The sequence below is a fragment of the Dasypus novemcinctus genome, chromosome 13, assembly GCF_030445035.2.
Source record: "Dasypus novemcinctus isolate mDasNov1 chromosome 13, mDasNov1.1.hap2, whole genome shotgun sequence".
NCBI lineage: Eukaryota > Metazoa > Chordata > Mammalia > Cingulata > Dasypodidae > Dasypus > Dasypus novemcinctus.
In genome coordinates, this window is record NC_080685.1 from 102,406,209 (window position 1) to 102,429,525 (window position 23,317).

The 23,317-nt window shown below is 39.0% G+C and overlaps 1 protein-coding gene across 1 annotated transcript in view; it reads right to left on the reverse strand.

The window, feature by feature from the left end:
• USH2A (usherin) overlaps window positions 1–23,317 on the reverse strand; it is an 838,570-nt gene that overhangs the window by 545,158 nt on the left and 270,095 nt on the right. The window contains exons 19-20 of the mRNA XM_058275221.2: window positions 22,230–22,374; window positions 5,928–6,158 (exon numbers count right to left, since the gene is read on the reverse strand). Of these exons, the coding sequence (XP_058131204.1) occupies window positions 5,928–6,158; window positions 22,230–22,374 (376 nt within the window). The remainder of the gene's footprint in view (window positions 1–5,927; window positions 6,159–22,229; window positions 22,375–23,317) is intronic.

Sequence of the window (23,317 nt, forward strand, 5' to 3'; positions counted from 1 at the left end):
TATTCGACATCAGTAATAACATTTCTCATGAAGACAAATAAAAGGGAGTTGCGTCCAGGTGCACACGTATGCTCATCTCCCCAGTGGATTGCTACAAAGATCTCCCCAAAGGCAGTGCCTTATTTCTGGGCAGGGTCACCAGTAAAGGCAGTTTAAAGGCTGGTGTGATTGGCATCTGGATGCTACAATAGTCAAGTCTCCCCCCAAATGATCATAGACCTGTTTTCACTAATGGGAAACAATGTGACAAGGAGAGAGAGGGTCACCTTTGGAATGCCAATCTGAGCAGCATTTCAATGGCTGTTTTTACCAGGTTCTGTTTGGACCAGTCACGTTACATAGAAAGGACTAAATTTTTGTGTAAATCAAATAGATTTATTCTGCTTTCCTGAAAAAAAAAAAAGCTTTATTTTCTTCACCAAAGACACAGTTACATCCTGTGCAGTAGATAAGAGAGAGGATGCGCTATTTGCTAGTCCTGTTTTGGACGGAGTACGTGCTGCTAACTCCATGAAACCAGGGAGGATTTCAGCAAGTTGTTTACATGATTGTCCAGTTATGAGAAAATGAAACTATGCTGACTTTGCTACTTCTTTATACCCTCCAACAGAATGCAAGAAATGGGGATTGAGTAATTCTCTCTGTCATGAAGATCGTCAGTTATTAGAGGAAAGAAGAAAATTTATATTAGTCTGAAATTTTGAACATAATATCTGAAAGAATCACAGACGAACCATTTATTTACAAATCTAGGTTGTTTTTAGAACTGTGGGGACCATTTAAATACTCTGCATTCACAAATCCAGAAATTTGAAAAACTGATCATCTAGTACAACTCTCAATTTAATAGATTATCAAGATTAGATCCACAGAAATGTACTTTGTCCAGTGTCTCAACCCTAGGTAGACTGATTTCTCTATTTTCCCTTACAAAATTAGGTATCATGTTTTAATATAGGATATCAGATCTTATTCACATCCCAGAGATAATACTTAGGGAACTGTAGCTTTTATGTGTAACAACATATGAATTAATAAAATGTCATTTTTATAAATTGCAGAAGACTTACCTAGAAAGCATCTGTCACATAGTAGGCATTCAATAACTACTTATTGAATGAATAATAGCTAATAGCTAAATTTAATGAGCATGGAATAATCTATATAGCAGGTACTACGCAAAATTCATTATCTTCTTTAATCCTCACCCACTTGTTAGATACCAATATTATAAGTTGTATTAGCACACCAAGTTTAAAGAAAAGGAAATACAGGCACAGAGACTCCAAGAATTTTGCCTAATTACTTTTAGTGTAACTAAAAAAAAGGGCCTGAATTTGAAATTTATCAGTTAGTTGACTTCCAAAAGCCTCAGTCTTGATCATAGAGAAGTGGGGAATTAATACACTATCTTGATGTTATACGATGATGCAGATTTAATTTTTGAAAGAACATTTGTATCAGAAAGGAAAATGGAGTAAAAACATGTGCTAAAGTAATCTTCAGCTAGTTTACTTCTCAAGGTAGATGTTGACAGAGCTCATTTACAACATTAAGATTAATAATTTACAATATTAACATGTTATTAGGATATATATTTGTATGTTTGTATTGTTCTCACTATATTTCATATTATAAAAATATTTAAAGCAATATGGAAAAGGGGTGATTTGTAGAAGACTTCTTTTTTCTTTTACTATGGGAATATAATATTTTTGTAGAAGAGACTTCTTTTTTTCACTCTGGCAATGAAATATTTTTAACTGGGTCTTTCAACATGTCCCATGGCCATGGAACATGTTATGAATTTATTTCCAAGTTCTGTCATTGATGGGTGAAATCTGACTTATTTCTCATATATAAAACATGGAATAACACACATTACCTTATATTTGTTTGAGTATTAATCGGTTATCTCCACTCATATTTTAGGAATTATATTTTAGTGTTTGACATTTTGAAGAGGAATAATTCAAATTAAAGGACATACTAGTTTCCCTTATTATTTGCTTTTAAAATATAATTCATCATATTAGAGCTTTCTGGGATTTGCTCATTAAATTTGTCTCAGAATACAAAAGCTGCTTAAAACATCAAGGAATGTGAACTGAAAGCAGTGTTTGACACAGAGCACTTTAGCCCACCTAACGTAAGTTCCTCAGATCTTAAACACTTAGCTCCTAATAACACTTTGGAATTAATTGCTTTGGAAAGAAACCAATTCTCTTTGACCGAGTATTCAGCTCTCTTATTTACAAATAAGGAAATAAGGGCAAGACTACTTACTTTTTGCTACCTGGAAGGCTAACAACTAAAAGACAAACCCAAAAAGATGGGTAGGGAATATTGGGGTGATAATTATTTCACCTCCTGCCCCTATTTATTATTTATATATTCGTGCCATCCCATAACTCCCAATGAAATGCCCACAGATGTCTCTTCCCACCATGTGAGAGGGCACCAGAAGTCCCCAATTTGCAATCCATTCCTGAAGTCCAGTAGCTGTGGCCCTTGGGTATGCCACTAACTGGAGCCTCCGTCCCTCCTGTACTACTAGGCGAAAAATACCTCCCTTAAGGATTGTAGCGGAATTGAGTGAACTAGCTTATAAGAAAAGCATATGTAAGATGCTAGTTATACACTTACCTCTACTCTAAAAAGATACAAGTTTAAGGAAAGCGATTACCTGGTTTTGTAAACTTATCATAATTCATTAATTGGATAAATGTATTTAAATCATTTTACCGCTTAATAAAATTATTTAATCAAAACATGGCAATTTGGTCAAAGGATTAAACCAATAACTTGTTGTAGACCTGGTTACTTTAAAAGCTAAAGAGAACCTTAAAAACAAGGCAAAGCTACCAAGACAAGAAACTGGCAATGCCTGAGGATGTGCCTGAATGCAAAAAGAACTCCTTATTCCCAGGAATCGCCAAGGCTCAAGGGAGTAGTTCAGGCCAAAATTGCGCTCTCCCTGCCTTGTCCTTCAAATGATATGTACTCCAAGCACATTTTCTGTGCAGCTGGAGGCTTTGTTATAGACAGAAGGATTCTGCTCAGTGAGGCTGGTGTTTATGGCATAACTTTTTTAAAGAGGAATTTGGAAAACTTCCCAGATACTACATCTGCCCCTAGCCCTTGCACCTCAGAGTATAAGGCCGGCAAGGGAGACAGCGAGGAAAACTAAATTTATTAGCGGTGGACGGGCCACTCTATCTTTCACTACAACAACAGTAGGTGATCCCATCAAGACTCTGTCTGCTGGCTAGCCAGCAAATCCAAGCTGACATCCTTACAGCAGCTAAGCCCAGCTGAAAGGTAACTGATCTTGTTTCCTCAAAGAAACACATCGCAAGCCAAATGATGGACCAGGGAGGTGTTTCTCTTTCCATCTGGGAAAAATCTCTTATTTTTCATACATACAATCTTTTTTTTTTCAGTGCCTGCCTTTTTTATGTCATTTAAGAACAGTAAGCAGGTTTTGTGCATTTTAGGGGAGAAAAGCGACTGAATTTTCCAATACCCAGGGAAGGTTTTGATATACGGGGTGAGTAATTAAGCATGCATTAATCTAAATACATCTCAGTTAGAACATAATCATGATTCATTATAAATGGGCATCAACAGCCAGCCTCACCTAGCAGCAAACTAGTTATGAGTTAAGGTAAAAATAAAACGTTGATATTTGAAGTGCATTTTCCAGCTCAAATTCCATCTCACCATCCTCAACATATGCAATATTTTAAGGACCAGCAATTTGTTCCAAAATGACTTTCTCATGGATTCAATTAATATCCATGTGTTTGCAGAATAATATATGTCTTACACTGTGTAAATTGACAAAAATTGGAAAGGTGAAGTATGTTTTATTGCGGTCACCCCTCGGGCTGAAGTGTGGTTTGCTGGCCTAGCGGGGAGCGGCCGCGGCAGGCCAAGCCGCTGCCCCCATAATAGGGTGGCTGGTCAGACTCACCGCCACCCCTGAAGGGAGCTCAGCATGGGCGCAGAGTGCCCTCGGGTCTCCCCTTCTCGGCAGCCATGCTTCCGCGGCCGCCCCTCCTCCCGGATGGCGCCACACGATGCCTGTGGGGCGGCGCCCTTCTTCTTCTTTCTTCCTGCGCAGGCGCAGGGCGGAAAATTCCAGTCTGCCCTTTTCCCCTCCCCCGACAGCAGCAACAACCAGGCGTGGGCGGGAAACTCAAGTCTGCCCTCCACCCCAGCAACAGCAGCCACCAATCCCTAAACCCTGCCCCTTCCCCCAGCAACAGCGACAGCCAATCCCTAACCACCACCCCTCCCCCGTCCAGCACCGCCCACTGACCTTTCGCCGGCAACCAATCAGAACAGGGCGTGGCTTCGACCAATCAGCCTTCCCCAGCCCCTATAAAACTGTCGCCTCTCCCTCCGTAAAGTGGACTTGCGTGTTTAGCTTGTCTCCGCGGTAGTTCTTCTGCTGTGCGCCCTCCAGTCCTGAGAGCCCCCGACAAGGGCCTGGCCTCCCTTGTCCCCAGTTCGTCGCCTGCTTCTCCGGGCGACCCCTTTGTCGCCGGCTTCGCCGGGCGACCCCGTCAGCCGAACCGCGCAACCCCTTGTGAGACCGATCCCTCGTCTGCTGCCGGACCGACCCCTCGTCCCAAGTGGGACCGACCCCTCGTCCCAAGCGGGACCGACCCCTCGTCCAGAGCTGGACCGACCCCTCGTCCGCAGCCAGACCCCACCTCTACCGACCGAGCAAGCCGCCGCATTTTATGAATAGTTACAGTGGCCTACTTTTATACCAAAATGGTGCTTATAAAAACTGCAATTCATAGAGGTGAAGGGCCTTCTGGAATATTTTGGTTCCCGTAAAAGCAAGGCCAGGAGTAGGATGAGCTGAGTGAGGCTGAGCCACACAGGTGCAAGGTCACGTCTTGTCTTTATTTAACTTTTGGATATTTTTAATCATGGATTTTTGCATTGATTCTTATCTTTGAAATACATTCAAATATTATTTACTTTGATTACTGAGGTTTTTATATTTTGTTTTAATATATTTTTATTACAGAAGCTGTGAACTTACAAAACAATCATGCACACGTATAGAATTCCCATACAATACCCCTTCACCAACACACCACACTGTGGTGGAACATTTGTTTCAGATTATGAGATAATATCACTAGACTATTAGCGTTAACTATGGTCCATAGCATACATCTGGCATGTTTTTTTCAAACCCCCGTCTCTCCCCCATTGCTAACATAGTATATCTTTGGCATTGATGAGAAAATACTACAGTATTGAGTTTTTTTGGTGTCTTTAAATTTTGTGCTATAGGCAAGTGCCTGATTTGCCTCACCCTAGTCCTAGCTTACAAAAAAAGGATGTTTTCCTTAAAATTAGATTTTCTTATAATGCTTTCCATAGAACACAGGGTGTTATTAGTTGTTACTAAAAACGAAGTTAAACTAAATAAATGTTAGAAATGCCTAGCTAAACAAAGTTAAATAGAGTTTCTGTTACAATTCTTCTGAGTCTTCAATAATCTGATGTGTGTGCTGAGAATCTCCAATTGTCTACAGCATTTCCGCAACTCTTTTGTCCACACAATACTTTCTGTTCACAGAGCAAGTGAATGATACTCTGAGAAACATGTTCCAATAAAACTGTCCTACAGCCAGCTTGAGTGCATACTTTGATCTAATAAGGTTGCTTTTCCACATCTTTTTTTCTTCTATCCTTTCGTACACTTACCCCACTTTTTTTTTCCCAGAGTATTAAAAAGATGGACACATTGACACAATCAGGCTAAATTCATAAAAGGGCTTAGTTACTACTTCCATAAATAGACAGAGAAAAAAATCCATTGTCAAGGGAAATCCAAATAATAGAAAACACCTTGGGGCTTACTGCCTCTTAAATAAAACAACGTCACACACACTTACCAGTAAAGTCTGTATTGACTGGGAGAGTGGAGCTGGGAAATTTACAATACCCATTTCCTATAAAACGGATTCCTTTCATCACCATGGCCTCGGGACCTGGTAGAGATGATTCTCTCCTTTCCAGCTGATATATAGGAGAGGGTCCATTCAGTTCTCCAGGTGGAAGCCAGCTAAGACGGATGGTTGTGCTGTTAATTCCATTGAGGAGAGGAGCCCTCAGTCGAGCTGGTGCTAAATATCAGAAAACACTTATTACATTCAAGAATTTGGTTTCAATCTCTAGACACAGAGGGTCACACTTCTGTACCTGACACCCAAAACCAAATCGCTTGTAGTCTCAAGTATTTACATGGTTCTCGGAATGGAAAATACAATATAGAGTTTACTTGGGACAGAACCAAATCTGAATGGCTAATGAGTACTTAAAACTTACACAAATAAAGGATAATTTTTTTTTTTTTTTAAGATTCATTTATTTATTTAATTCCCCCCTCCCCTGGTTGTCTGTTCTTGGTGTCTATTTGCTGCGTCTTGTTTCTTTGTCCGCTTCTGTTGTCATCAGCGGCACAGGAAGTGTGGGCGGCGCCATTCCTGGGCAGGCTGCACTTTCTTTCACGCTGGGCGGCTTTCCTCACGGGCGCACTCCTTGCGCGTGGGGCTTCCCCAAGCGGGGGACACCCTTGCGTGGCACGGCACTCCTTGCGCGCATCAGCGCTGCGCATGGCCAGCTCCACACGGGTCAAGGAGGCCTGGGGTTTGAACCGCGGACCTCCCATGTGGTAGACGGACGCCCTAACCACTGGGCCAAAGTCCGTTTCCCAAAGGATAATTTTTTTGCACAAATAATTTGAGTATTCTTGCTGGCTAAATAACAGACTCTACATAACATAGCAGCATGCGTTGCTGCACCACCCAGATTCCCCTGACCAAGTAGCTTCCTAAGGCCCAGCAGCTTGTCTATTGGTCTCATGGCTCCCGGATGCCTCTCTCTAGGGACACATCCCTTTGGCTGAATGAGAGCCGCAGGATCCCCAGGGGAAACCAGCAGCCAATGATTGGCACTAATCAGGTAACTGAAATGACTGAAATAGGCTAGCCAAGGAGACCACCAGGACTGTGGGGCCCAAAAAGAATGGGGGGGGGGGTTTGACCTGTCACTAATTAGCTCCAGCCAATGGGTGACGCAAAAATGACAACCCCGAGGTGGCCAAATCTTCCATTTGTTAAAAAAAAATGCCATAATCAGGCTTAGAGGGCATTACTTGATTTATAAAGTTTAGTAACTGATTTAAATGAAAGCAACAAATAAACTAAAACCACTCTGATGCCAGAACACCGCACCAACCAGACCTGGCTGGGGCGGGCAGGGGCCCACCACGACTGTGCCTGGGGCAAAGACCCCACACCCGCTAGACCCCTCGGCGTCCGGAGGGCCCTACCTGCGGCACCTGCCCTCCCACCGTGCCCACTGGGCCTGCCCTGGCACCAGCCGATGGGCCCGGGAACACCCGTCCCCTACGCAGCTGCGCCCCATCGCACACTTGCCGTGTCCCCCCGAGCTCAGGGGACAAGCGGCACCCTAACACCACCCACGCCCCGTGGCCCCTTGGGCAGCGGGAAGGTAGCCGGGGCGGTGCCCTCTGCAGACCAACGGAACACAGCCGGAGCCCGCGAAGCAGACACACAGACGCACGGATGCACGGACACACAGACACAACCCCGGGGTCCAGGGGTCCTCCCGCACAGGGCTGGAGGCATTCCGAGCCCAAGCCGCCTGGAGAGACCGCCACGGCAGAGGCAGACGGGAGCCACCTGGCGGAGCCCGGGTCCCACCTGGTGGAGCCCGGGTCCCACCTGGCGGAGCCCGGGTCCCACCTGGCGGAGCCCAGGTCCCGGGCCTGCGCCTTGCCCTCCGGGCCACGCTGAAGCCTGAAGTAGCAGAGTGACCTGAAGACACCACCCAGCTAGCCGCAAGGTGAGCCTTGGGCAGTGAGTGCCCAGTGCCCATGCACACCTTGGAACGGGGACTGCTTGAGTCCTGGCACACTGGCAATTCTTTGGAAGTGGGAAACGCCAGAAACGACAGAGATTAAGTTTTTCCTAACTCCCTGTTGTAAGTGGGATCAGAGTAATTATTTTCCACATTATTGAAAATAATGTTGTTTTGTTAATAATTAAGTTTATGGACTGGCTTTACACTCACTCTAAGTACATGATAGATTTGAAATGGGAGAGTGAAGAAAGGGACAGATGTCATAGTCGCCAATCCCTATTTACTAAGGGCCCCTGAAAGTTGTGACTTTTAACATACTCTTGTGTAGGCTCAGCCTAAAATGTATTCAAAGTCATTGTCTATTTCAATAAACTTAACCTAAAATGATGTAAACAGAAGAATTGATACCCTTAGAATGTGAAAGTAAATTAAACTTCAAACAGCTTAAGCAATACCTATTTGTTAATATCTAGAAACCTTAGCCAGCTATCCAAAGAAAAACTATTACTTGCTATTCTATTTTAACTTTCAGTTAAAGCAAAAAGTTCATTAACTTATAAAGATAATTAACAATTCTAGTTTCTCTGCTGCCACTGTAATCCATGTGATATTTTTATTTTTATATACATATGGATTTGTAAATTATATGCATGAGTTCTCCTAGTATTCCTTGCCAAAAATTAGCTAAATGGGTGGTTTCTCAAAATTTCATGCTGCAAGCTTTGATCCTTCCACAAAGTAATCCAAAACAAAATGAAAGGCTAACCCATCCAGAAATTTCTTCTCCCACTGAGCATCTCTACAAAGCTTGGAATCCCAGACTTTCAATAAAAATTTCAGCAGGTCGTTCTTAGCTGTGAGCTTAACTGAGGAAGGAGATCTATCAAAGGTTACTTAGCCCTGGACTCAGGAAAGCAGTGGAGGACCAATTCAAAAATTTGCTGCCTTAAAACACAAAAGAGGAATTTTGAGCTCTCCTGTTACGTTTTATGTCTTCCACTTAAGATTCTCCAGTGTTCTGGAGTACAGGGACCTGGACTTTTACTTTGAAAATACTACCTAGCTAGCAATATCAATACAAGTTTCTACAATGATGGGATAGTTCTATAACCATAATGTCGAATACAGCAGCTACTAGCCACATAGGGCTAGTGACACCTTGAAATTTGGCTAGTGAGACTGAAGAGCAGAAGTTTTCATTTTATTTAATTTTAATATAAATTTAAATAGGCATGTATATTTTATGGCTACCATATTGACAGGCAAGGATCTAGATAGGGAATCACAGATCATGTGTACTAGGTGTGAGAGTAGGGTTTCCATGTTAATGAAATATTTAGAGGAAGTGTGAATAAGTCTCTTTTACTTCTTAATAACTGAAGAATTACACTGTTGTTTAAAAACAACCTCTTCATCAAGATGCAGCATTTTCGTACATTCTACTTTACGTCACCCACCCAGCTAAATGGAGAGAACGGTGAAACTTTGTACCACCTTAGCATGCAGAATCCTCTCCTCGTTGATAGCATAATTCAAGATTTCTTAATCAGGAATATAAAATCAGAAAAATCAGAGTGAAACAAAACAAAAGGAATGTAGTTTTTGGGTTTTTAAAAATGTATACTCCTAAAAGTGGGAACACACTTTTTTTTTTAATTTGGCAAAATGATAATAACCAATAAGGGCATTTAAGATTGAGAGTCCACTAAAATTAGTGTTGATAGTTGTTTAACTCTAATGAGTAGTGGAATACTTCTGTTAGATTCATTGGAGAATTATTTCACCAAGCAATTAGGCTATTCTTAGGAAGGCAATTCAAGAGAATGAGTCAAACGAAGTATATTTTTTCTTCTCTTGCTTGAAAGAAAAAACAAAAAACAGAAAACCTTCCAGCTGGTGTGTTGTACAGTTTCATGTGGAGGAGTCAACCCAGCCTGTTTGAAAGGGTGAGTACCCTACTGAGTCATTCTCTTCAGTGCTCCTTTAAGACCAGAGGGGATATTAAGTGACATTGTCAATCAATTAAACTATACACAAGTAGAATGATGAGGAGGACAATCATAGATACTCCTGAACACGCACATACAGAATCACTGAGATACAGAAGGATTGTCACACAATTGAAGAGAAGGGATTATAAGTATAAATAAATACGATCTTTAAAAATTATTGTAAAAAAGAAAGAATAAATTAGAGACAAGATAGAATAATTAGAAAGGACTATCCAGACTTTTAGAGGTTATATTTCATTTTTTAATTTCCAACTCTGCATGATTTTAGAAAAGTCATTTAACTTATATCTGCCTCAGCTCTCCCATCTACAAAATGAGGATAATATGCTAGTGGAATACTATGACCATAGCGGCTTTTACAAACAAGATACATAATTGACTGTTTTACAAAACAGATTTCTATACAATAAAATCACTATTATTATTGACCAATAGTACATCTTTCAAGTAACACACAATTAAAAGATAGTTAGTTCAAAATCTATCTGTATTTACTGATAAACTATGCTTATAAATACAAAATATAGAATGGCTCTTTAATATCCATCATTTCAGGGAATAACAACATCCAAAGTCTATTTTCATTTAGAATAATATTACATGTTGCAAAGGACCGTAATCCAATTTCTAGTCCCTCTCTTCTATTCATAAGTTTTCTTTTAAAAAACAATCCTCAGATAATATGCATTCTCCCTGATACAGCATTTATTACTTTATAATCTGATTAATAGCACATAACAATGAATAAATTTACAATTGCAAAATTTATGTACTGTGGAGTCTGAGCCTCATAGAATAAGAACTGGGACTGAGAGAAGCTCTTGCTGATGCACAGGTCTTTAAAATCAGAATCTCTTCATTTGTCTTCAAAGAAGAGTTTGTTATTTTTGAAGGCTGCATGGCTGTGTCAATATCTTAAACATCATCGACTTTCTATTATGAAAACAGAAATCCAGGAATAAACAGCCTTTCCGTGTTCGAAGGGCACGTGGGGAGCTGCACGACATAAGACATCCTTAGGTAACTTGTCGATAGGAAATTATTTTGACTGCTTCTCAGAGATGCAAACTGTCACAAGAAATACAAAATGCCGAACACTGCTGGGCCAAAACACCTGCCAAAGGGCACCAACAGGAAGTCCCAGCACAGGGAGCCATGGTTTCTCATGTGGCACTGCACTGCAGCAGCTGCTCGACATCACTCCCCAGAAGAGGAGAGGATTCTGCCCCACAAGCTCTCAGAGACCACTCAGTGTGGCCTTGGTGGCTATCTAATCTCTGTGGGAAAAAGAACACAATGTATTTTCCCACTTCTATCTGGGTTTAGTAGTCCCCTTCAGGAGAGGACCTGTATATTAGAACTGATCTGGTTCCTGAGTGATTTTTTTTTTAAAGATTTTAAAAATTTATTTCTCTCCCCTTCCCCCCACCCTGGTTGTCTGTTCTCTGTGTCTATTTGCTGCATCTTCTTCTTTGTCTGCTTCTGTTGTTGTCAGCGGCATGGGAATCTGTGTTTCTTTTTGTTGCGTCATCTTGTTGTGTCAGCTCTCCGTGTGGGCGGCGCCATTCCTGGGCAGGCTGCACTTTCTTTCGTGCTGGGCAGCTCTCCTTAAGGGGCGCACTCCTTGCGTGTGGGGCTCCCCTACACGGGGACACCCCTGCCCGGCAGGGCACTCCTTGCGCGCATCAGCACTGCGCATGGGCCAGCTGCACACGGGTCAAGGAGGCCCGGGGTTTGAACCGTGGACCTCCCATGTGGTAGGCGGATGCCCTAACCACTGGGCCAAGTCGGCTTCCCAACTGACTGATTCTTTAAGCCCTTTATTATGGAACACTGACTAATCCATTATTTGTTCTGTTCCTCAAGTAGATACCTCTTTTTTTTAAAGAACATGATAGACTTGATTATTTCTAAGATTTCCTCCAGATTTAAAATTCCACGATGGAACATCTGAAAGCAGTGCATCTCCATTTGTGAACCAGGAAGTGGTATCGGATGGATCCTTTCCCTCTCTGTGAGGTCAGCCAGCCCCGCTGTGGCTTAAACCTGTCCAGATCTGATCCACTTTGTCTCTTCACTCAGTATGGCATACAAGTATTATGATTTTCCCCAACGTGTTCTGTGCAATAAGAAAGGTCAGAAAGCACAGCTTTTAGAGAACTTAAAGAGGAATCACTTCCTTGGGGAACAAGCATCACCTTAAGCAGCAATCATTCTCGTGGTCGTAAATAATTTGCATATGACTAGCATGCTACATGTGAAGCAAGAAGAGGATCCATTATTTCTGAACTTCACATACAGCAGCAATGATGACAGCGACCACCATTCCCTAAAGTCCACCATTAATAAAAGGCAGTTGCTTGGACTGTAATTATGGCATCCTTGCTACCCAAACTTGAAGCTTTTATGGGGCTTATGCAATTAACTACTTAAATGCATCGTAACACTTGCTTCTCTGACAGCAAAGTATTGATTTTTTAATCATTTTCAAGTCTCCTCCAGCACAAATAAATGTACTACAGTTACAGTTAATGCACTGTGTACATGCATTAAATGCTGGTGTGACACAATTTATTATTTCGTGATATATAGAATTGAAGTCCGGCTTCTCAGAAAGTAGCATCCTGATCTAACACCAGCATGGAAACTACCAACGTCCTTGATACTCCAAATTCTCCAACTTCAAAAAACTAGAGACCTTTTTAATAGGATACTTAGGTTTAACAAAAGGAGGAGGCCATAATATATAAAACTTTTATATATATGTCAGGGTGGGGAAAACTTAAAACAGTCTAACATAGCAGGTTTACACTTTCCTAAAGGTGTCACCGTGAGACCTAAAGCAACTTTGTTGGGATAGATTTTTGCCTATTTAATTTCTTTCCTTCCTTGCTCTTACTGTGGGTACATTTGCCCAAATATTTTGCATACCATAGCCTCTCTGATTCAGTCAATATACGTATTGCAATTGTTTTGTTTTAAGGCCTTCCTATATGATGCATATTTAATACCTATAAAGCTAAAGCCATGTTTTTAAAAGTGTGATTTCTGTATGCCATTTCTGCACACCAAAAAGGTTCACTAGAGCTTCCACTAAAGTCATGTTATCTAAATGCAGACTTAGAGTCAGAGGTTATTATGTATTTCACAAATTAGCCTTTTTCTTGGGGGCCTCCACACACTCAAAATTAAAGTTGGTGAGTAAAAAGCAGTTAATTTTGTTTTGTTAGAAATAATATCATTTTAGTTTTAGACTCTAAGACAGATGCCAGCATTTCACTCTGAACAGATGGTAATTCCGTCTAATAGTGCATCTCGGTATTAGTAAGGTCTGTTGTGTATACAGACAGGAATAAACACTAGGTAAGGATCAAAATAAATTTTAATTGTTGACATTAAATTCTGGCAGCCACAGTTTTAAAACTGCAATATTCCTTTTTCAAGTCTGTCAGATTTACCAATGCTGCAAAAGCTTTTCTGAAAGCTGCCAGGTCCCAGGCCCAATAAAAACATGTTTGCATGCTACCAGTTAGTGGTCTTTGCCAGGATACCCATTTCTACACACTGAAATCATCCTTAAAGAATCACATGGAATTGTTGCTAACATCCATGCAATGGTTTGCAGTGTTTCCTTTAGAATGTTCTTGAATAGAACATTTGAGAGCTTAGCATAAAATGTTTCATCCAATTGTTACATTAGTTGTCATGGTATTATATTACCATAGCCACTTTCTTACTCTGTTAACTAAGAGTGTCCCTTCAACCTGCTTTCTTTTTGCAAATTTGGATATTCCTAAATTTCTCTTCAAATTGACATCATTTATTTCATTTCACTTTCTTTGCCCAAGTCTGAAGGATTTCCCTGACAACCACAGCTATCATCAACCGTGCTTTTCTATAGGATTTTCTGTGGCATGAAATGCACCAACAAGCACCAATTTGGTTCTTCTAAGGCCTCCAGTGATCTGGTATCACAAGTAGGATCCATTATTTATTTTGGGAAGCTGCCATGTTTTAAAAAATCATAAAAAAATAACAGTTTGGCATCTAGGTGACTGTTCAATAACAAACATGCTTTGCAATCATATTTCTTTAAAAAATGGATGTATTTTTTTTAAATCATGAAAAATATATTGCTCCCACCATATGGGACAACCAACGACTCACCAACCGATTTAAGATGCAGCATATTGAGCTGACCATATGTTACAGTGCTGTTGAATGGCTGAGTGATTCATGCCCGTCACATTCTAGTATATCAATTAAAGCTCCTTGAAGTCTGCATGATTTGTGTCTCTGTTATTAAACCCTGCTAATTCATCCCACTTACACATCTGTTATAAATCTCTAGGAGTGCTGCATGATTCATGGCAATCTGTGAGCATGCTACAGCAAATTCTTCTCCTTGTAATTAACAGTAAATTGTTTTACTGCCATGCAATGAATTTTTCAGTTATATTGCAAATGAACTCCTAAATGTGCAGTTCTTTCCTAAGAACTGACTTATATCATTAGGCAATTAAAAAGTATTGCTTTGAACCAAAAGCTTTTAATCAAGAGAAATACAACTTAAGTATTGCTTTAAGAACCATGGAAATTTGACATGTTGGTTAAAAGTGTAAAATAATTTGTGTTGGAAGAGCAAAACAAACAAACAAACAAAAATCCTTCCGTGTATTCAGGATTTCACTGATGCTGAGACCCAAGAACGGTTGCCTGAAAATACTTGGTGAGGCAAGTTTGCACAGATACTGTTTATCTTAGAAGTTACTTAAGTCATCTGTCATTACCAAATTTCTCAGATTGCTTTACATTTCTCTAATTGTAAAACAGTGCCTTTATTCTTGAAATAAATAATTGGATAATTAGCCAAGTTGAATCATCAGAGGATTCCAGTGCTGTTCAAGTGCTCTTGTCAAAGGTGAAGCAAATTCATTTCAGCTCGCCTCTGCAGCTCTCCGAAGAGTCTTTGATTTTTTTCCCCCCACATTCTTGGCAGCAGTCTCAGATTCATGGGTCCATACATCAAGTCAGTAGTTTAACAACAAATGGAATTAAATTCAAAGAAGGGAAACTAATTGAAGGACAGCAACAAAAGTGTTTGGTAATGTGCTTTTTAATATGGCATGCCACATTTGCATGATAATTTTTCCTTTTTAGCATGGAGCAGAAAGTGACTGGCTTAATGAGGGATTATTCAAGACAGGAATGAGCAAAATGCATTCATAACTAAGAACAAAGATTGTATTATGAAACGAAAACAGGCAACCTCAGAGAAGGAACTGGATGATTGGTTTATGCATTATGAATAAAAAGGTAGAAAAATATTTATATTAGTATTCACTAATGACTATATATACAAGATTGTTGTAATTAAAATTATAAATTAACATATTAAGAGTGCTTGTTTAATCACTCTGGGTCCTATTCACAATGAAAAGACTTATGTACATGAATGCAAAACTATGTGTGTTTTCAAACCAGCAGCAAACAGGCTACATATTTTACTTTGGATTCAGAAAGAAAACTTAGTGCATCACTAATGACCTGCTTAATGGGAGATGGGAAGTTTTAAGCTTATAGTGTGGAGGCCAATTTATGACAGGCAAAAGTAATATCACATTGTGTCCCCAGAAATAGATCTCCAAAAGGAATTTCTCTCAAGAAAGGTTTAAGCTGGTGGAAACGCACACATTCCTAGATTGAAAGGGTAACTTAAAAATAGTTGTGACAAGGAGTTGAAGAGGGCCCAGTATGTCAGCCCATTACCATCAAAATCCTCAAGATTGGGGAATGAACAATGGACTCTTATTGCTCTACTATAGACTTATCATTATTCTGGCAATGGAAGAACTCTTATAATTGATGGAAAGGCAGTGACCACCGGAGGTTCTGAGGGATGGGAGAGGGAAAAATAGGTGTAATATGGGGGCTTTTTTGGAACATTGGAGTTGTCCTGCATGACAGTGCAGTGACATATACAGACATGGTATATTTTTGTCATAACTTACAAAATTGTGTGGGGCAAAATGTGAACTATAATGTAAACTATAGTCCATGGTTAGTAGCAATGCTTCAATACGTGTTCATCAATTGTAACAAATGTACCACACTAATGAAGGATGTTGTTAAGGTGGGAAAGTGTGGGAGGGGGAGGGAGTGGGGCATGTAGGTCCCTTATATTTTTTATATAACATTTATGTAATCTAAAACTTCTTTAAAAATAAAAAAAAAAAACCCTCAAGCAACTGTACAGTCATCAGTGGCACTGCTTGAGGACTTGGCCATTGAGAGAGCTGTACTGCTCCTGGGAGAAGACCTCTCTCTAATCAGTTCCCCGACTTTGTTGTAGGTGCCAAAACCAAAGGCATTGCCATACAATATTCTGGATGAAGTGTCACCAATTCTAATCATATGATTGAAAAAAACATATAAATCAAAAAGAGCGAAATATTACTCTTGAGGTTTTTAAATGAAATTTAACCATATTAATCTTTTTGACTTTTGTTACTGAAATTTAAGTAGGAAACGTTTTCATGATTTGATGTTCCTAAAAGGCTGAATGTTACTTCTATTTCTGAAGGCCTCTTTTTTTCCCTTGTTAGAGAAGTTGTGGATTTACAGAACAATCATACATAAAATATAGGATTCCCATATACCTCCCTATTATTAATACTTTGAATTGGTATGCAACATTTGTTACAACTGATGGTTTAACTTAGGGTTCACTGCTTGTGTAATTCAGTTCCAAGGATTAAAAAAATTTTTTTTCTCGTACTATGTATGCAACATAATAAATCATGCCTCTTTTTGAACTCTGCCAATGAACTCATTTCACTATATTAGAGTTAGAGGTAGTATTTCCCACAAATCCATTGGAATTTGTTGGAGTAATACATAACTTCAAGAGTGCAATTTTATCATAAGAAGAAATGACAGAAAGAAATCATAGAGAGCAAGTCCATTTTCATCCCTTTCTTACACCAAAAGTTTAGACCATTCAAAAAGATTGGCATTTTCATTGTTTACTTCTATGACAATGTCTCTAAATTCCAACCAAGTATTCAATAATCCTAGGGAAATTTTAGAAAGAACTTATTTCCTGAAAATAAAGTAGGGGAGATGGATATTAGATCTATAAAATTGGTGGTTTTTTTTCATGTATTCAAATAAAACAAAGAAGTTCATTCTCGCTGATATGAAAATTATGCCTTTTAAAATAAATCTAACAGCCAGCAAAAATTATTGTTGCCTTACTTTTGTCATGGAGGTGACATTACTTTCTAATTGGCAGGTGAAGAGCCAGACAGTCTTGACAAAATACATTAACTTTTTCCCAAGAAAAATCATAAAATAATTTATTCCTTTGGAAAATATAGGATTTTACATGCAAGCAAAGTCTAATGTTGTTGTTTATTTTTCATGGAAATTAAGAAGATGGAAAATTGTAGCAAAGAAAAAGAACCACATAGGTAAAACTTAATGTCTTCTCCTCTGTCTACTCAACCCCTTACATTCCAATTTGGCAGCAACCATCCTAATTAAACCACTCCTCAGAGGGTCACCTGTCCCTTTTAGTTCACATTTCTCTTGTTTTCCCAAAAGCACATTCCCTATAGCCATCATTCTTGTTCTAGAAATTTTCTCTTCCCCTGACTTTTCTGCTACTACTCTCATTACATTCTTTTCCTAACTGATCATTTTTCTGTTTTTTTTTTCATTCTTCCATTCCTCTTTCTCCTAAAAATGTCTCTCAGACATCTCTGAGATGTCCTCATTGAACTTTCTTATTTTGCATATTTTGCTTTCACTAATTCAACATCATCCATTATTTTAACTATCATCTATACGGAGATGATTCCAAAAATCTACATCATTCCTTACTTCCAGATTTGTAATTTTGGCTACAACTGGTTATAATCACCATGAATGTGTTTCTACCAAATGGCCAAAATTAACTCATTGGTTTATTTCTCCCATATTTTCTTTGTTGATCATTCCCATGTTATTTAATGACATCAGCAAGATCTACAATACATAGTGTCATCTTCAGCTCTTTCCTTGCCTTGTGGATTTCTCCTCCATGATGCCACTAGATTCCCTTCTTTGAATCTGTGCTTCTACTTATCTAATTTGCTCTCTTATTACCTCTCAGAAAAGTCTGCCAGACTCTATTCACACCCTACCTTCTAGTCTTTTCTACACTCTACTGCCAGAAAAATCTTCATAAGTTCTGGCTTTCATCACATCAGTACCTGGAACAGTGCCAGCCTCTAAAACAGTGACTAGCACATGGTATGTGCTCAGTAGACACCTGCAAAGATCTTTACCCACCCTTAACAGTCCATTCCAAAGGGCATTTAATCTTAGAAAACTTTCCAATTTCTCAAATCAAAGTCATCTCTCCCATTTTCTATGTTCCCATTGCTTTCTATCCTTTCTACCTTTCTCACAGTCCTTAGCACATGTCTCGACAATGTTAGATATGAATTCCTTAGTGCAGCCACCATGCGTGGATTATCTGTAAAGCTCCCACAGTGCTTAAAAGAGTAAGCCCTCCATAGATGCTTACTGAATTGAGCATTCACAATATGATATAGTAATGATGGGATCATGGCATATTAATAACTCTATATGGCAAGCAACACTTTTGAGGTCAATATTTTTTAAGCAAAATTGTGACAAGCATATCATAATTATAAGTGACATATGCTTTACAAAACCAAAAAATAATGCTTTCAGATTTCAGGCCTTCTAAATGTTTTCTCACAATACAAGCCTTAATTTTAGAACTCTCCACTATTATATTTATGCTAAAATAATGTTATGGAACCAAAGTTGTAAATTGAACTTCCTGAATTTGATAACTCTATAACCATTAGAAATTTTATAACATTATACTGTGCCTGATAAAAAATGGTATATAATAATTAAGATGATGATAATCATAATAATAACTACGTTTTATTGAGAAGTTACTCTGTATTGGGCACTGTTTTAAGTGCTTTACATGCATTAACTCTTTTAATACTAGCAAGAACCCTACAAAATAGATTATCATTATTTCTAAATTGGAAAACTAAGGCATAGATGTTACATAATTTGCCAGGGTCATACAGCTACTGAATAGCAGAGCCTGAATTCTAATCATTATTCTAAAAAATCAATTAATTTGCACATATTACTTTTAGAGAGTGTAAGAAGTTTCCAGGTTATATTTTTAAAGGATAAAAATGTAGTGATTGGATTCAGATGCACCGATTTAGCTTTACCTCACAACCCTTGTAGTGGATAGGAGTGGCCTTATGCTCTGCTCTCCTGTAAGTAAAATGAGAGTGTCAAAGAGCACTGCTGCTCATTAGCTTCCAAGCAATAGGAAAAATGCGTCAACCAATGGGACAGTATTAGCACAAAATGTTAAGTGATCATTGGTCTACAGAGCTGGGAGAATTCTGCTCCGCAGACATTTTCTTGCTTTTCTGTTTCCATCTGCAGGATTTGGCTAGTCTGGTAAGGACAGGAATGCTTCTCTTCAATCCCTTTAGTTTGTTTGTATCTTTGAGAAGAAAGTCTAGCTTTCACTTAGAAGACTGTGTTTGTAATGACAACAATGCTAGAAAAGCACGGCAGATGAGGTGCGGCAGGGAAACACTGCCGTTTCCAGCCTGAGGTAGAGAGGACTTGAGTGGAGGTGTAGTGATTGAAAGTGTTATTGGAAATGATGTCTTGAGGAAGGGAAATTCGACAGAACAGAATAAAAGCATTGAGTAGAAGTCACAGAATTTGAATCAATGTACGAAGTCACGTTTTTTAGAAAGGAGGATTCTAGAGATGGTACGGGTTTGCCGGGGATGTACTAGTTCCCACCACTTCAGCTTATCATAGGTGGGGCAATCTTGGTGGGAATTTCACAAAAAACATGTAAGCGTTAGATATATGGTCACATATTTTTCACTCCGGAGAGGGACATGATTCCATTTCTGCTTAGTCATATGATTGTGTCTTAGTTTGCCTAGGCTATGACAAATACCACAGACTAGTTGCCTTAATCACCCAGGAATTTATCGTACGACAGTTTTAGAGGCTAGAAGTTCAAAATCAAGGTATTGGCAGGCCATGCCTTCTCCAGAGTCTGCAGCATTTGGTGGCGGCTTCCTGGCCGTAACTCATCTCTGCCTCCTTGCCAGGTGACCTGTCTCTTCGGTCTCCTCCTGTGGCTCGTACTTTGGTGTCCAGATTCCCTTTTCTTATCCAGTCACATTGGATTAAGGCCCACACTGATTCCGTTCCATCTTAAAAGGACCTTTGACGATCTCATTTACAAAATAATCTACACCCACAGAACTTAGGACTTGAACATGTCTTGAGGAAGGCATGATTCAATCCCCAACATTTGGGGTCCTTCTATCCTCAGTTATACCTCAGGCCCATCTTCATCTTGTATCATTTTTTTTTAACAAATCAAATTTATTGTTACATATTAATAAAGCACAAATCCACTCAAAGACTACAATCAGTGTTGTTTGGTGCAATCACATCTTTGTGCATTCATCGCCCCAATAATTTCCAGAGTATTTTCATTACTCCAATAATAATAATAAACAAAAAATAAACAAACAAAACTCATCACCTCTCAGTCTCTCTATGCCTCACCTGCCGTACATGCTGCTATTCCTTTTCCTTCTTTCTAGTATATTTGCATTTATATTTTGTAAAAAACAAGTCTATATACACTATCACTCACATGTGTGTTTTACATGAGGTTTTACTAGCTTATACAGTCCTGTGTTACAGTTTTTTGGCTTTCCTTCTAGTAATATACATGACTTTAGACCTTCCCTTTCAACCATTATCATGCCCATGCAATAGCACCACTAATTACAAACACCATGATATGCTTTCAGCATTTCTATTCATTTCCAAAGATATACAAATAACTTTTTTACCAATTCTGCACAGATTAACCCTCAGCTTTCCATTCTCTACCCTCCTTCAATTTTCTGGTGACTGATATTCTAATTATGAACTCCATGAGCTTACACTATATATTTGTATCAGGTTTTTGTTTTCACTTTCTCCAGCCTGCAAGTCTGATTCCATTTTTCATTTTGTTCTCTACCTCAAATTATCTCATTTTCCCTAAAAGATACAGGGTGTCCTCCTCTATTATTCACATTCAGTAACCCTCTAATAATAGAATATGTAAAAATAAATAGATATTCTTGCAGAAGAGGGCCTTGCACAAGCTAGGCACTCCATAATATATGCATATGTTTGATATAACTAGATAGATAAAATAAATAAAAATATAGGGTTCAGTCATAGAAATAAATAAAACATGGAATTTGGGTGTCCTTTCTCTTGATGGAAAATTTAAAACAAAATTCACTGGATAAGATAATTTGAGCCAAATAACTTTTTTTTCCCAGAAATATTTTTTAAAATCCTGTAGAATTAATATTAGGATAAAGACATTTTAGCGAGGAGGTCTAAGGTATACTTTTATAACTAAATAAATATTTGTACAATATCTGTAATTCATCTAGGAATCTCTTAACCTCTTTCTATCTGGATATTTCCTTAAAGAGCATCAGGAGACAAGGCCTTGTTGGATAGCTGACAGAAAAACTTTCGATTGAAAATACACTAAAGGCAAAGTAATTTGGTTATACAGGCATTAGTGGTACATGTAATTAATTTCAGGTAAATCTGGTTTGTTCAAAGTGAAGCAAGCAAAAATTATCCAAAACCATTTCATAAGACCACACTTGAATACATGTATTTTATGTAAGTTTTATAAATATAGGAGTTTCTTCATAAACAACAAGTAATTATCTAACTGCCTATCGAATAAAAGTAAAACAGCACACCAGGGCAACCATGTAACTCCTGGATGTCTGCCTTTAGGCCCGTGACCCAGGAGTGTGTAGACTCAAATCTACAGTAAAGGTCAGGACTGAGGAAAGACGAAACCCAAAACCCTCGAAGAATTCTCGTGGATGCTTCTAATAAATGTCCAGGGTATCACTATTCCTAGGACTTAAGATTTGGCCAAGCCCTGGAGTCACGCTGCATCTAATTACATTTCTTACGATGGGGCAGCTATAACTCATGGCTCCTTGGCATCTCTTAAACTTAATTTTACTTGAGAATCTCCAGGTCCGTAGCAATCAGCACTAGAGCAGCAGAAAGCAGAAAAGGCAAATATCAATACTCTACAGTAGAGACGGTGTTTCTCTTTAAGTGTTTGTTTATAAATATACAGTATATTTTTAATGTACACTGAAACTTGCTTACCTGCTGCTAAAGTCCGTCCTGCTCCTGGGGCACTGGTTACACAACCAATTGAATTGCAGAGAGAAATAGAAAAGTTGTATATCCTATATGGTTTCAGTCCTTTTACAACATAAGACAGTTCTTGGGCATTAGCAGTGTACAATACCTTCAAGGCAAAAAAAAAAAAAAAAAAAAATCAGATAATAATCCGTGTGAAAAATATAGCATTGGCAGTCAAAGTTCCATGAATTCAGACAGTGGGAATTATTGCCAACCACTATTAGGAAGAGGGATATTTTTTTGAAGAGTCTCAACAAGCCAGGATTTAATTGTTAATTGTACAATCACACTGTTTTATGAGGTAATAATCTAGTTCCTGAGTGGATAAATGAGGAAACCAAGTTATTGCCTCATAAAGCAGCGTGGTGGTATGGTTATTGTCACCAATGGTAGAGATAAAGGATGGTGACAATGTCATTGTTATCATGAGAAATCCAAACAAAACCATGGGGCTTGGCCAAGAGTAAGCCAGGGCAGTAATGGCCACATGTTATTTGTTATAGCTAGTACAAAAAAGATGTAATCATGCTAAATCGACCCTATCGCCGTCTTAAATTAGAAAAAATTTTAAAAAATTTATCTTGTCTCTTATGTTAAGGTCCACCAAACAGCATCTCCCTCAGAAGAGGCATGAAACAACCAAGTAGAGAGAAGGACCCATCCATCTGACATCAACCAGCCCCTGCCACTGGGTTCCCGATGGACACAGGATAATATGAACTCATGGAGCCCAGAAGCCGCAGCCATAAACTGGGGGGTAAAGGGACCAGGGATGATTGCAAAGGTCTCTCATTCTCCAGGACTGTTATTTGTATCAAACGAATAGTCCAATGCACACAGTCAAGGCTCAGTAAATGTTGGCTATGATTACTATTCTCATTACTGCTAATTGGAGTGTGAATTATTAGAGAGCAATATGTAACTGTGCATCCAAAACCTTAAACATGCTCACAACCTTTCTTATAAGCTTTGATAAATTCCATTCTTCAGAAATTTTCTAAAGAAACAGAAATATACAAAACAAACACAAAAGATATTCTCATCAAAGT